Here is a 15,446-nt window from a genome sequence, read left to right as displayed (position 1 = left end):
GCATATTGTCAATTTATATAGATGGGGACAAGATTTTGTAAATGTGGAGATGCATATTTGTAAGGCACCAAGCTGTCTTGATGTCTGGGGTTTTCGGTTCCTTTCTCCTATATTTGGGCAATGGAAAACCGGTGCCAGCTGCCTGATTAGGTAGTAGCAGCCTTCCATCCGTCTGCAGCCCTGGTCTGTTTGGATGTAGTTTGAAGCATTCCTCCTGGTTGCTCCGGCAAGTGCGATGCTCCTTCCGTTTGCTGTTGCAATGCTTTGCATGCTGCTTTCTGCTTTCTCATTCACCCTAGCGGACCTGTCTTTATCCTGTTTATTCCTTTGCTATCTGGGCTTAGACTGGGCCACAGTCAGTGCCTCCTGCTCGCTGTGGGATTATGTACCACAACGCAGTAGCTACTTAAGGTTGCGCCATTTTTAGTGCTGAGCAGTGTCAACTCAGATTGCCTTGCTTATAACGTAACTTTGATGAAAAGGGGGGAGGGGAGAAGATGCCAGCTTTGACCTGGCCCTGGTGAAGCAAAGGGGTTTTTTTTAAGGAAATTAAACTACAGTAGTTGTCTGTCTGCCTATCCTTTGAGTGTTAATGGCAAAAAAACCCCCAAACCAACCAAAGAAGAAGTTTTGGGGGTCAATGAACACTGTCAGAGCTGCATCTCCTTTTACTGTGATGTAGCTGGTAACACAAGATGTCCTAATAGGTGGTTTTGTTTTTCTTCCCTCTTCTAGACGATGGACAGAGAGTTCAGAAAGTGGATGAAATGGTATGGGAAAAAACATGCAGAATACACAGTGAGTGAAATTCAGCTGAAAAACTTTGTGATCCATGCTGATGTACAGAATTTGCAAAGTCCTCTTCAGCCTTTCACCAGCCAAGCAGCAGTATGAGTCATATCTGCTTCCTGGCTTTTATCTTGATTCTGAGGATGGTGCTCTCCAAGACATCCTCCCAGGCCCCTCTCTTTGTCTTGCTTGACATGTGGTATGGTGTTATTGGGAGCACTTTCAGGTCTTTTCAGAAGCTCTTGGAAGATTTGTTCTTCTAAAAAGTTGTTATTTTAACTGGGGCTGTCATGTGTCTTCTGTTTGTATTAAATCTCCTTTTAATCCCTTCCCCCCCGCCCCTGGTGTGGGGGTTCTGCTGGGTAGACTACTGAAAATGGCAGCTCCTCCTTGGGTTTCTGAAACCTCCTGCTAGAAACAGAAGCTAAAGCTTTGGTTCTGCGGGCAGGTGAAGGTGTGGTCACCTGGGACGGGTGGTGGAGGGGATGGGATGGCAGGGGTTTCAACATTGGGAGCATGGGGTTGATGTTCTGGATGAATGCCAGCACTGTGAGATTAGAGCAGAAAACTCCAGGACCAATTAACAGGATAGACGGTTTGTAGTTGGAGGTAAGGCATGGGTTGTGGGCTCAGGAAGGATGGTGGGTGGTTAGATCTGATTTGGAAAGGATTGGAATTAGATGCTCTGAGGGTGGAGCTAGAGCAGGAGGAGTAAATGGGTCATCACAGGGTATCTCTGCTTGGGGGTAGGGACACATGTTGAAATAGCTTTCTCCTTCCTCCGAATGTTACTTAATGATTGTGGGTGTGTTTTCCACTCTGTAATGATAATGTGAAGCACGTGCAGAATCATACACTTGTCATTTGTCATTCCTTCCCCTTTTCCTTTTCCCCCCCTTCTTAAATGTCATTAAGAAAATCTGCTCCCTAGTTAATCACTTTCCAGTGAGGAAATGTATGTAATCATAGTACAGTAGGAACCCACTGGGAGTTTTGAAAATACATGTATTCATGCTTCTCCTACCACTTTCCTATGGTCGAGGAAGAAGCTGGATATATCAGGGTTGTTCCCTACTTGCCCAGAGAAGCTGGGTCACTCTTTCCTGCTCAGAAGTTGCAGCTAGCAATGTTGTACTGCAGTTGAAGTGCGAGCAAGGGTTTGGGGAGCTACTTCATTTTCCTTTTGTACAGAGCCATTATTGCTATGTTACTGGAATGGTTTGAACCACGTGGCTTTCGGCGTTCCAGCAGTGTGGGATCAAATGGCAGGTCGTAGATGGCCAGCCTTTATTTCCCAATTTTCTGTGTCTGCTGGGATTCCTGGTGCTCTTTAGAGGGCTTATCTTGTAACGAAGGATGCTACAACTCTCCCTTCGGGAAGCAGGCTGGAGAAGGTGATAGTGCCACCTGCCTCTGTGCACTTTCTTCCTGAAATGCCTTTACTGCATAGCATGATTTTCTTCAGAGGGATGTTGGGCCTGCTGTGGGACTAGTTTGTAGCAGGATTGATATCAGGCTGCTAACTCTTTCCTGCTGTGGAAACACTGTGAATGCTTTACTTTTCATGAAGTGGCCATATGGCATTTTTCCATTGTGTCACCCAGCTGGCATTACATGAAAGGAATTGTTACTGAAGATACTCTGCTTATGAGCTGTGTAATTTAAAGAATAGGATAGGAACTTGGACTAAAATATTGAAAGCATATTGATTGCCGTAGGCAGCGAGCATTTCCATATTGTGCATTCCAAGTGACAGAGTCTGGTACTATATTGAAACAAAGCTACTTATTTTTTGCTAGGTTCTTTGGCTTTTATAACTGTTTTCTGAAAAGTGTTCAGAGTAAAATTTCTCTTGAGTATGCAGTCTGCTTTTCTGGGAAGAGTTGAACACTTGCAGCACTTCTTGTCTTAAGGGAAGTTGGTTTCCTATCACCTTGTCGTAGTGATGCTTGAAGATAGATTTTGTTCTTTTATATGTAGACACACAGGGCAGATTTTATTTAGTTTTTATTGCTTCATCAGACATCCTAGGCTTACATTGCATTTTTTTGCCAAACAGTATATTTTCTTTAGTAGCTCCTTAGACAGCATCTTCTATAGGTGACTATCGTTAAACAGAGAGCAAACTTGTCTCATAATGCAGCTAGAAGACACTGGAAGGCGTGGAATTAAAAGCCTGGTATCTTTATCTTTCTGGAAAGCAACTTTGTCCCTGCAAAATGCTTAGTGGGGTCCCAAAATTCCAAATGTTGGAGACAAAATAACCACAAATTGAAATAGTCTGTCATCAGCAGAGCTTAACTTGTGAATTCCACTCTAATGTTTTAGACAGTGATATGAAAAATAAATATTTTGAGAAGAATAAAGTGTTGGAGGAGGGAAGCTTGGCAGAAGTTCAGTGGGAAGAATTCTCAGATCCCACCTGCAGCTTTGTCTGAATAATGTGGATCGTGGTTTTGACTTCATGCACGTAACAGCTGCCTTGCTGTAAAAGTAAAAACTGTGGTACATAAGGCAGCAATAAATCCTGGACTTGGGCCTGCAGGGTTGTGGTTTTTTTAACAGCCAAGAGCCTCGTACAATTATAAGTTTCCAATACAAATGGATTTTTGATTTCTCACTGAAAAGTGATCATCTGCTTGTCTTAAGTCTTGTCTTTTAGCTAGCAGTGTTTTGGTGAGGCAACAATTGATTGCCCTTACCAGCTCTGCAACCATCAGATTCACTTCCTCGCCTTCCCCACCGGAATATTCTTGTTACTGCTGGAAGTTCTGAGCTTGGACACATGACTTCTGATGAGCAAGGTCCAGTGACAACATTTAAAATAAACCTTGATTGTCCAGGTATATTTCCATTCTATTTTATCCACAATCAGAAAAAAGTCTCTTTTGAGAAATGGTTCCATACAAAATACGCAGTCACATATATGCAGATCTTTTCAGTAAAACAAAACATCGTTGTGTAGTCACTTTCAGATGATGATTGCACATTAAACTTCGCCAGTAGCTAGTGGAAAAGTGTCCTGAGGCACATTGGATGCCTACGGCTTCTGCAGAGCTACAGCTGCTAGTAGTGGGTCATTGCTGCAGCTTTAGAGTGGGAAGATCCATTTGGGGCATGAGAGGAGTGGGAGAAAGGTTGCTCATCATACGTTGGCTTGTAAGTCTCCTGATCTCCAGCTATTGTAGGTAGTTGTATCTCATAATCCTGTTAAATGAACTGAGTTTCATTTTAAATGACGAGCTGTTCAATCTCATGATTCTAATTGGGGGAAAAAAACCACCCAAGAGTAACACTTTCTGATAAGAATCTTTCTTAGTTTTTATATTCAACTGATGTGTTTCAACTTGCTATAAATATCTACATCCCTGTGCTATGGTTGTATGGTTGTTGATGTCTAACTCCTGATCAGTTAGGGATAATCATATTCTTTGCTAGTCTTCTCTTTTGCATTCGGAGGGAATGCATTATACTTCTAGGGCTTGTTTCATCATCATCAGCTGCTTCAGCTTTTTGGACTAGAATGTTCCACTTCCAACACATCTCACTTTGTTTCAACTCCTTTTATCTTCTTGTTTCTCTTCCCATGGAACTGAGAAGTTTCCAAGATTAGCCTTACGCCATTCTTTTCAAGAAAACTGTTGTCTGAAGGAAACAGGAGACTTTTTCTAAGGTCATCAGGCCTAGGTAATTAGCGAGTCTTTCTTGGGGAATTTCTGCACGTCTGCAGTCATCAAATTAAAAAGCGGTATTGCAATTAAGAGGCAGATGGGTTTTCATGGTTTCTAACTGTAAATGTCCTCATGTGGCCTCAAAATCAGAGCCATCTCCAGGTATCTAGGGCACAATGCTGAGATTGCCATGTAGCAGATAGTGCTTAAGTGGTCTTCCTGGGGTACCCTTGAAGAAAGTTTTCAGTGTGTCCTCAGTGCCTGCTACCTGTTGTACTCTTCTGCTAGGGGAAGGTCTTCTTCCAGTCATAGGTTAGAGCAGGTCTCTGCAAGTGAAGTTGGCGGTAGCTGCAGTCGCACATTGGACCTGCTGAAGACAAGGATTTGTTTTGTTTTTGTTTACTTAGGGTTGTTATAACCAAATACCTTCCTCTGTTCCATAAAAGCTTGTTTTAGCAGTAGGTGGAAATCATCTACAAGTATTCAAAATAAGCACGGGAGAACACAGGTCAGCGTTGTTAAAGGCTGGGATTTTGGCTGGATGGACATCTCTGACGCACATGCTGTCTGCTCAGAGGAAACCCCAGAAGATGCTCTGTGGTTCAGCCCCGTGGGTTAGAGGTGATTTTTTTTTGTGCATAAATCAGTGGAAGCCTGGCATCTGTAAACTTGCAGGCTTGTCTCTGATTGAGTTTGGGGTGCCCTGTCTGGCTTGTTTTCCTGGAAATCTCCATCCTGAGCAAAAGCAGGGTGGTTTGTGTAGGAGTTTCATTGTCTCTTGTTGCCTGATACCAGCTGCTGGTTTGTGGGGATAGCTGACATCACCTGTACTTAAAAACTTCCATTGCTTAACAGTACACTGCAGCTGAGGAAATGGCAAGATATCTGTTTGTCCCAGATATTTTTGAATGCCCTATTTCAGCGGGAAACTTGATGTTTTGGTATTTGAAAAGCCCTCCAAACGTCCCCTGTGGCTTTGAAATGATGCCACATTTTGGAGGTTTGGAATCATGCCTCCAGTTATTTTTAAAAAGAACAGGAACCTAAAAATAACCATGTGTACTTTTCCAGGCAGAAATGACTGGTTTTTGTGAGCCAAGTGTTTGCATGGAGGCTGCTGGAATGAGGCATTCTGCGTGTGAATTTATGGCTTTGTGTAGCCGGTCAAACAGAGCGTTACCAGAGAGACTCCCAGCACAGTGCTGGGGCGAGAATGAAGCCCTCCTCCGCGGCAGAGGGGCTTGACCTTCATAAACTGTTGCTCTGCTACGTGATGAATGCACAGCCGCTGGAGTGTACCTCTTGTTGCTTCCCCCGGGCAGTGACCTGCCGGTTTTCTTCGAGTTACAGGAAGAGTTACAGGAATCGGATGCCGTTGAGCATATTTCTGCAGTCTCTGTAGAGCAAATTTATCTGTTTGAAAAACCTGAATAAAAACCTGTTTTGGCTTCTAAATTTAGAAACAATGCAGGCTGGCAGCTCTCTGAAGCGGATTTCACTGAACTAATTATCCTTTTAGATAAAGCATGTCTCCTGCATTGTCTAATCAGATGAAAAAATCTGCATTACAGATGGTCCCTTCCATTCATTATTCACTAAGGAGATTAAGTTTTGCAGAGAGAGGAGGAACACGATAGGGGTGGGGACACTGGTGGGAAGAGATTGAGTGCATCCCCGTAGCTGTCACCGCTGCTTTGCACTGGTGTGCCGCCTTCCCTTACATGACCATAGCGGACCATGTTCTTCTACTGGTTTAGCTACTGCAGCCCTTGGCCAGGAGTGAGTTAGCTGGAGTTTCCTTACCAGTTCTTGTTTCGCTCTCAAAATTACTGTAAACCACAGAGTTGACTGGGATTTTGGGGGGATTTTGTTGAATCCCCTGTGTCAGTTGATGGGGAAGGCCCTACTTACCTCCTTTTAGGCCATCATTTATTGATCACTGCTCCCCAAGTGCAGTAGGTGAAGAAACTGGTTGCCAGGAGTAGTCAATCAGATAGCTCTTCTACTCCGTTTTGAATGTAGCAGACCGCTGATCCAGGAATCACTGTCTTGCTTCCAGAGGGGAAAAAATAACCAATTTTCTCCCAACGACAGTTGACCATCTGGTTATTTCTGTACTCAGTATTTTTCCTGGTGAGATTTTTCCCTCAACTATTGGCTAAGTATGAGCTAGGTAGCATTACAATACAAAAATAGATGGGTTTAAACAGGGCTGTGGTTCATTTGAATTGTAACGTGGCTATATTTTGCAAAATTAGACAGGGGGAAAAAAGTGTTCAGCCCCCATGTGTGTTATCAGGTTAAAGCATGGAGATTTTGGTTATAACTGCGCTCTTCCTAACCACAGAGGCAGGACAAACATATAGTGGAACTGGATCCAAATAAAGTATAATAGCCACTTAGGTTAGATTTCAAGAGTTTTATATGAAGCTTAGTATTTCAAAATAGTTTCATGTTACGCTGATTCTTTGTTCTCTTGCTAGACTATGGCTTTATAATCATGCTTCCTTATTTTTTCAAACGTTTTTCTTTCTCCTGTTAGTGTATGAAAACCTCATGTGGGCATTAGAAACTGTGTGGTGTGAGGACTGCAATATAGAAGCTGACTTGCAAAAATTGTTGTAAAATAAATATAGTTGCCTTGCATGTGGGTTTTCTTCTACTGTGTCTTGGTTACTCAACCATGAAACTATTTACTACAAGAACAGGTAAGACTTTGAGACAAAATTCTCTCTTAATAATCTAGAGATGGTCTCCAGTCACAAATAGGGCATATAGAGCCCCAGAAAAAATGTTTCCATATACGAGGTGAGAAAAACTCGGTGCTCTTTAGAACTGTTCTGATGTTGCATTGAGTTTCTGCTTTGGATTTTGAAAATGCCTAGTAGTATGTTGTTAGGTTGGATCTCTCTGAGTTCAGTCTCCAACATATGCTTTGTCTTTACTATAGGGGGGTTATCAAAACATGCATCCCCTCCCAGCACGTGTCAGAATAGAGGTAATAATTCTGTTTTAAAGTCTTATTTCAGCCTAGCTGTTTGGCAGAACAGATAATTCTGACTAAGTTTAGTTATTCTAACTTGCTGTTTTCAGCACGTTTAGTTTCTAACACTTAAGGCTCTTTGCAAAGTTCTTGATCTCTTGCCCAAGAACCCTCCATGTTCGCTTTTCTCAGCCCTCTTGCGCAGTGTGTAGCAGCAGGGCATTTGGACTTCTCTTTTCTTTTTTTTTCCCCCTCCTTTAATCCCGAGAAGCAGACCCACTCCTGTTGGCAACTGTGGCTTTGTCCTTCACAATGGTTCAGACAGATTTACCTCCGTTTGTCTTCCCTTCTGTGGCTCTGAGTGGCGTCAGGCTGCTCTGCTGGGAAGAGAAAGCTACGGTGGAAGACACCAGGCTCTGGTGCTTCGCTGAGGCAGGTGTCCTGGCTTAGCTAGTGAGGTTTGGAAGTAGCTTGAGTGTGTCTGCATTGCAGTGGAGGCACTTCTGTTTGAGTTGTCACTAAATGAAAATAAGTGCTGGCACGTGAAATGCTAACTTCTTTCCATACAAAGGAATATATGCAGAAAAAGGATGCTAAGCAGTCACTGTCATTGCTTTCATGTTCCTGAGGTTCTGATATAAGCCATCATCTTACTTGCCCCTTCAAAGTGTGTCATCATCATTAATTATATAGTTGCATAGTATTTTTTCTCTCCTTCTCTTATCTTCCTTCCCCAACCCTCCTTCTGCCTTACTTGTGGCACAGCAAACCAGCATGGCCCATAGATTCCTCTCTCATTTCAAAAGCATGACTGAGAAAACGTTAATCTGTGGAAAAGCTATGCAGTTGTGGGTATTAACCTGGGACTTGATGTGGTTTCATCAGAAAGGTACTATATAAGTCACTGAAGTCATATCTGTAATTATTTTCAAATAAGGCCTTTATGTTACTTGATTTCCAACTTTCGTGTTAGAAGCATTCAAGATTTGTATTTAGTACCACAGAAAAATCGGATGCTTGTCTGTTCGTTGCAACAAGAGCCTGAATTACGAGCCAGTGTTTCCAGCAAGCGCTGTGCCAAATCTCTTTGCTCCGGTTCCTCCTCTGCTAAGAGGGGCTGACCGAACCACGGGGGCCAGTGGGGACTTGAGGAGGCATTTGCTGATCATTTCTGGTATGGGTGTTGTACGGCACTGCTGGCTTCTCCATGGAGCACAGTCTTCATAGGGCATTGGTGATACCCAGAGACCCTTCCCCGTTCATCCCGTGGCAGGAGAGCAGCTGAGGGTGGGAGCAGAGAGGGAGGCACCTCCAGGACCCGAGGAACGGGCAGAGCCAGCTGCTGAGCTCTGGGTGCTTTGTCTCCTCGGTATTTCCTAAAGACTTCATTTGGCCTTATTTGTGGTAATATCACTGAGTTGGTACAGCATGTTTGGCCTTCTCCAAAGGAAAAGGGATACGGAGCAGAAAGGAACAATGTTAACTCTTGTGTGTGTGTGTGGTTTTTTGTGTTCTTTGTCTTTTTTTAAGCTGGAAAGAGGTGACTTCCTCTCAGAAGAATGGAGAGAGAGAATTGCAAACACAAGGTACAGTACAGCAGTTGAATGCTGCTTTATGAACTGAATGTTTGGGAGTTTGTATAATGGAAATTGGGAGGCTGGACAGCTTTTTATATAGAATTTCTGTAGCAAACACCAAAAGTCTATCTGCCAACTTTTATACTGGCCTCTTCAGATCCTGTTTTCTGACTAGAAGAATGGGTTTAAATGCATGTCCCGTGATATTACATACAAGGGTGTATCCAAGATAAATTCTGGTTATACAGAGAAGTATAAACCTCTGTTTGTTTTGCATATCCTTGTAGTTCATCTCAGTGATTCTGGCAAAACACTAGTTATCTTGGCTATTGGTGCATACAGCTAGGCTCACTTTCCATGTGGGGAAAAAAAAAAAAGGCAAAAGACCCAAGTGAGTCTGTTCCAACTTAAATTGGGAATTAGTTTAAGCTGATTGTCTTGAAGATTTATTTCTGTGAAGATCTGTACAGAGGGTTAGACTCCTTTTTGATGGTAGCAAAAAGGGAGTAAATTTGTTAAAAGCAATAAAATATTCTTCTGTATTTTTAAAGGCTTTGCATTCTTTCAGCCTTATGGACAGAAAAAAAAGTCTTTATTTTTATATGACCTTCTGGGCCATCCTGTTATGTGGGGGAATGGAAGAGAGTTGTCAAAGAGGACTCTCTGAAAGTCTTCAGCGTTGTGGCAATTTAGGGATTGCTTCCAAGACACTGTTTTAAGAGCACTGCATCAAGAAGGTGTCTGCCAGGCTGACTTTTGCATTATTATGTACCTCAGTTAAACTTCTGGATGTGCCTTTTAATTTGTGGACAGACTTGTCCCAGCCTTGCAGCACAGTGGGGTTTTCCTTTGTTGCTTGCTATTCCAAATGCACACTCCTCTGCTGTCTGTGCAACTTCTTGGAACAAATTTAAATTTTTTTTTTTTCAATTTTTTAGCTGAAGTACATCTAACTCCATGCAGAAATGCTGGTAGATGTTTATTTTGTATGGTATGCAGCTAATTGTATGCCTACTGATCCACAGCCACCTTGCTCTCTGATACAGAAATTCAAAAGCAGCAGCTTTTTGCTCACAACTGTTAGGTGTTTGTGTTTGTTCCGAGTGTGCCAACTGTTCAGTGTCTGCTCTATCTGATGAGACTGCAGATTGTCTGATGAATTCGCATTGGAGCCATCCAATCTTAGAGAGTAAGTTGAAGTGTCGCCCTTCCTGTGAGCGTGGACCGGCGGCCAGGCTCTGAAGGAAAGGGCGCATTTGTACCAGAACACGGTTCTACGTGGTTGAGTGCTGACATGTAAGCAAGCTGTGCAGCACGCAGTATTCCTGTTAATAACTGTACTTGTGGTTTAGCAATACGTGCTGAAAAGAGGGCTGAAGTCAAGGTGGACTGGGGGCTCTTGTGTGTCTGTCATGTGCATACAAAATATTGTGCCAGAATGAACACTAAAAAAAAATACATCTGGCAAGCTATGTCTTTTTCCCTTCCTTTCCTGGATGTTTTTTAGTCCCATTAATATGCTTGGCTCTTTTGCAAGGCCTCTTTTTTGGCACATGGTGGGAAGGAGGAGGAAGAAACCCCTGCTAGCCTTACTTGCCAGGCAGGGTTTCCCAAATTTCCAAGAGCAAGGCGTAGCAAGAATAACTTTATTTATACACCAAAGGAAAAAAAAAATTTTTTTTCATCCGTGGTTTTTAATAGCTTTGGCTGCTGCTCTTAAACTCAGTGTCCTTGTTGAACATGTTTCATGTGTGGAGGCACTAGGAGGGGAGTTTTCAAACAGACCTCTTGCAAAGAAATCAGTTCTTCATGTTGAAACAATATGCCAGAATGGCTTTCACAGTTTGTGCGTGCAGGGTGCTCAACGGCTTCCAAGAGATGTTGAGGACTCTTGTTGCAAGCTGGTAGGAAGCGGGCACCAGGGACAATTAGACCAGGCCCAGGCTCTTAAAAATAAAGGGGTATTTCTTTTTTAATCTGTGACGTGTTCTGTTTCTTTCACAAAGATTTTTATCATCTGTGTGATTCTACCTATGTGCAGGTTTTTTTGTTTCCATATGACTGTTCTTTTTTTCAGGAACAAAACCCCCTCATTGGATTTCCTAACCCAGAAAGAAAGATGCAAACCCTCTGTTGTGGGTTAGGGTGAAGTGCTGGGTTTAGGACAGGGAAAACGTGCTGAGTGATGTCAACTTTCTTTTTGCGTTACGGGGGAATTTAGAGCTAGAAGAGGAAATATATTTTGATGTTTTGCTGTAATATTTTAAATGTATGTGAAGAAATAATGGGATGAAATGTGTCTCTGTTGTGTTGGAGTATTGCTTTTCCTGTGTGGATTAACTACTGTAAGTGTGTTGGTAGTTGCTCTGTTGGTGTTTGATCTCACCATGGCAGAGGGGTGAAAACGTTTTGCATGTTGTTTTTATGTTGAAACTTACAGTGCAAAACTCACCTGTATGCTGAGAGGAACTGTTAGAGCAGGACGCCTTTAAAATTTTTTAAATGTAATTATGTGGGCAGTGTCTGTGAATGCTGAAGGTAAGGTACTGTTTTGTGTCACTATGCAAGAAGAAAGCATTTGGTGAGATGGAAGTAGCTGTATAGTCAGGGACAAGCAGCGTTTTTCAGTTTCATAAGTGGCTGTAAAGGCTACAAGTGACTGTGACTTGTGGTTGTGGGGGGTGGTTGTGTGTGTATACTTGGGTGCCATTTGCCTGTCCCTGTTCATTAACTAGACCGTTATCTTGCAGTGTTATTTTTGTGAATAATTTTGCCTTTGGTCCTGAGGTGGATCACCAACTGAAGGAGCGATTTGCGAACATGAAGGAAGGTAACAAATCGAACTTTAAACCTTTTTCCATTGGTTTCCTGCTTACTGTAGGAGCTGCTGGTGGTAAGGGCTTAGTTACAGCCATCAGAAGCCAGGTTGGTGGGTTCCATTCTGTGCCTTGCGGGCAAACGTCTGCACCGCAATGGTTATTTCTTGGGCTTTTTAGTCCCTGTCTTAATACCTACTCTGACCTACCTGATAACTTGGAAGTAGCTCTGCCTGTGAAGACTCTGTGCGGAGCTCTGCTGGGGTGGGAGGAACTGCTGGTCCTTTCTTACCTGTTACGGGAGCCGGCAAAACGTGCAACGGCCAAGACTGCAAAGCTTCCTGGGTGCACAGGCATGGCTTTGTAAATCCAGTTTCTGTAATTGCATACTGAATTCAGTTACTGGACTCTGCTATTTAAAGTTGTCGCATTTAGTACTGGGTATTAACTAATAAGTATTAAAATGGGGGCACTGTCACTGGACGTCTTGTGTGCTTCTTGAGAAGTCGCATTGCAGACACCAGCGACTGGGGATGCCCAGTAACCCCGCTGTGGCCCTTACATTGCCTGAGGTGTCTTTTTTCTTTCCTCTTAACCGCTTGGATAAGTAACAATTTTATTTGGCTATGGCAGAAATTATAAAAATAAGTATTTCTGAAAAGAAAAATGTGTGGCATGAACAAAGAATCTGTGGCTTCCCATAGTACAGCTTTGTGCTGAAGTAAATAATGTGACTTTTGGGCTCTGTTGCAAACAGTAAAACCCCCAAACTTAAGCCATCTTCTTTAATTTTAGTGGTTGATCTTTTTTTTTTTTTTTATACTTTTATTTAGTGGTGGCTTAAGAGAAGTGGCAAGGTGGGGAAGGTTCAAGCGCTCTTTACAAAATGAAGAAACCTTAGTTCTCTTCCCAGAAGGTGCTCAGGCTCTGTGCCTTGGGCTGAATGACCGCAAATAGCTGCGAAATGGAGATTAGCGTTCTTTTAAATAAAAGGGCTTTGGGGGCTTGTGTATGAAAGATACTAACTAGGAATGAGATAGCCGTGTTCCTAATTGAAATTCTGTAGATTGCCATTGAGAATTAATGCGCTCTTTTTTTGGAAGTGTTTTAAGATCTGTCATTTTAAAGTGATCCTTAAGGTGTCACCTCATAGCTACCTAGCAGGACTAATATACTGATTTTCTTGGATGCTGTCAGAATGAGCTTTAATTTTTTTTTTTTTTTTGGCAATTACATACAATGGTAGTTTTATTAGGGCTACTCTTTAGGGCTCTCTACTGGGTTATATTTGATAAGTACTCATTTCTAGAAGAAACAGTGGTAGCTGACTTCGATTTTTTTCTTTTTTTTTTTTTCTTCTTCTTTTCCCAGGTGGGAGAATTGTGTCCTCAAAACCTTTTGCACCTCTAAATTTTAGAATTAACAGTCGAAACTTGAGTGGTATGATTGCCCTTTTTATTGTTCATTACAATTATGGTGTATTCATTATCTGAACATGTCTGTAGTGGGTTTTTGTTGCTCCTTAAAGAGTTGTGTAAGTAACTAGAAAAATGTTGTTGTATTACTATAGCATACATGCCAAAGTGATGTATTTAAAATCAAACAAACAAAAAAACCCCACCCAACATTGGAACAAAGAGACACTCTTTTTATGGGGTTCATCCTGCTGTGTTTAGGTGTCTATAATGTCAATGTTTCCCTCGCTGGGCATCTTTTATAGTTGAAGAGAAATAAGGTGTTTCAAGGGCGTGACTTTATTTCTTTAACTACAAAGAGCTGCAGTGATAACTTGCATGCAAGTTCCTTATACCGTAGCTGTCTGAATTTGGACAGGTAAATCTCACCAGTCATGATTTGTAAGGCTTAGGAGCTGAAATGTTCAACCTTGAATGCCTTGTCTTCTGTACTGTAAATTGATCAAACAGACCTATCCCATAAATGCCCAGTTGCTGTGTCTGTTTTATTGCCAACAGTTTTGTGTTTTTCTTCTCTTCTGAACGTAGTAGACTTGATATTTGCCAATGTTGTCCTCTGCAAGTACGTGAACTGCAGTTTAATGAGGTTTTGAGATTACTGACACCCCGTGTTGTTGGTTTTGCTTCTGACCTTTTTTCAATTTTTATTGTTGAAAGTTTTCAAGCAAAAGAATGATCCAAGCTGGGTTTTACATATATTTACTGTGTCCGGTGCAAAACATTCCTTAAATTTAAAAAACGCCTTATTCCCCTCCTTGTGCAAAGATGGCAAGTAACATGCTGAGTTACAAATCTCAAGCTGTGTTTCCTGTTTTTGGCCTGACACTCATGGTAAACTGCTTTTCAAGAACAGCAATTTGAAGACTGTCATTAAGGCATTTCACTGAAATAGTGCCATTGTGAGTTATTTTTACTAAGCTTGAATTGTTGTGAACGTCTTGTGCATCGGACGCCCAAAACTGCCCTTTTCCTTCCTGTTTGATACTCTTTTCTGTGGCATCTGATTGTTTGGAACCTTATTAACCATTGGGTCCTGGCTTGTCAATCCTTTGTAGACATGTACTTGAAAATAAAAGGAAAAAAAGGCAGAATGGTACTCCTGGAAATCCTCAAGCCTCCAGAGAGCTGAGATCCATCTGTCAGTTTGCTAATAAGATGAAGAGCACCTCAGTAAAGCCTACTACCTCTTTTACAGCACGCTAGAACTAGATGAAATATAAGGCGGCACTTCTGAGGTTTCAATTAGGAGACCTGCCTACATAAATAAATTTTTTTGGCCTCTCAAGCCTTTTCTTCCCTGGCTTCTGACCATTTCGTTATCTCTCTCTTTGCTAGGTTTGGGAGACTGCAGTTATTAAACATGTGGTGGGGAGGCAAAGGGGCCAATGTGTACTACTTTTTTCACCTAATAGAAGCCTGATTATGACTATCAGTTGAGCCAGTTCTTTATCCTATTTCAGCTTTCACCCCAGTGTGGATTCATTGGGAATGTTTTCTAGAATGCTGAAGTTTTATATATCAACTGGGTTTTAATGCTTAATGTGAATGTTGATGTTAATTAGCTATATCTCTATATAATTTTAAGATTTGGGTGAATGAGATTGCTTAGCATAAGAATAGATAATAGCTTCCACTAATAGGAAACTCTTCCAGGGATTCAGGTAAGAGGTCCTGAAAAGAAATTACCTTTGTATGCTACAAACAGTGAAGGAAAATTGGGGGAATAAATTTTCTTTTTGGTCTTAATCCCATTCTATGACCATGCTGTATTTGGGAAGTACCAATATCAAATGAACATGCATGGGATGTGCTAGGCCTGGGGCTTGTTCCAGTCTTAATGGCCTGTTGTAAGTGATGCTTCCAGGGAAACGTCATCCACTGAGAGCTCGTGGCATCAAATGTGGCCACTATCCTTCACATGCAGAGAAGGTGATTTCACTCTGCTGTGCTAGCTTTATGCTGCTGCCCTACAAGGTTTTTCATAATACTTTTATTCAGCGGGGGTTTTTTTTGTGCCTGAGTATGATTTGAGTCACATGGCTTGCCTGTCTATCTAATATTTTGATCTAAAGTACAAACAGTTAAATAATTTAAAAAATATAGTGGAAAAGATAAAGCTTTAAGAAGCAGGCAAC

At 41.9% G+C, this 15,446-nt stretch overlaps 1 protein-coding gene across 1 annotated transcript in view; it reads left to right on the top strand.

Annotated features, from left to right (window-relative positions):
- The window catches only part of DOT1L (DOT1 like histone lysine methyltransferase), a 52,098-nt gene that overhangs the window by 12,365 nt on the left and 24,287 nt on the right, over window positions 1-15,446 (top strand). Inside the window, exons 6-9 of the mRNA XM_019473557.1 lie at window positions 736-798; window positions 8,974-9,029; window positions 11,771-11,850; window positions 13,208-13,276. Coding sequence (XP_019329102.1) covers window positions 736-798; window positions 8,974-9,029; window positions 11,771-11,850; window positions 13,208-13,276 — 268 coding nt within the window. The remainder of the gene's footprint in view (window positions 1-735; window positions 799-8,973; window positions 9,030-11,770; window positions 11,851-13,207; window positions 13,277-15,446) is intronic.

Source organism: Aptenodytes forsteri, unplaced genomic scaffold (assembly GCF_000699145.1).
Source record: "Aptenodytes forsteri isolate BGI_AS27 unplaced genomic scaffold, ASM69914v1 Scaffold391, whole genome shotgun sequence".
NCBI lineage: Eukaryota > Metazoa > Chordata > Aves > Sphenisciformes > Spheniscidae > Aptenodytes > Aptenodytes forsteri.
This window is presented reverse-complemented; position numbering and strand designations above follow the sequence as displayed.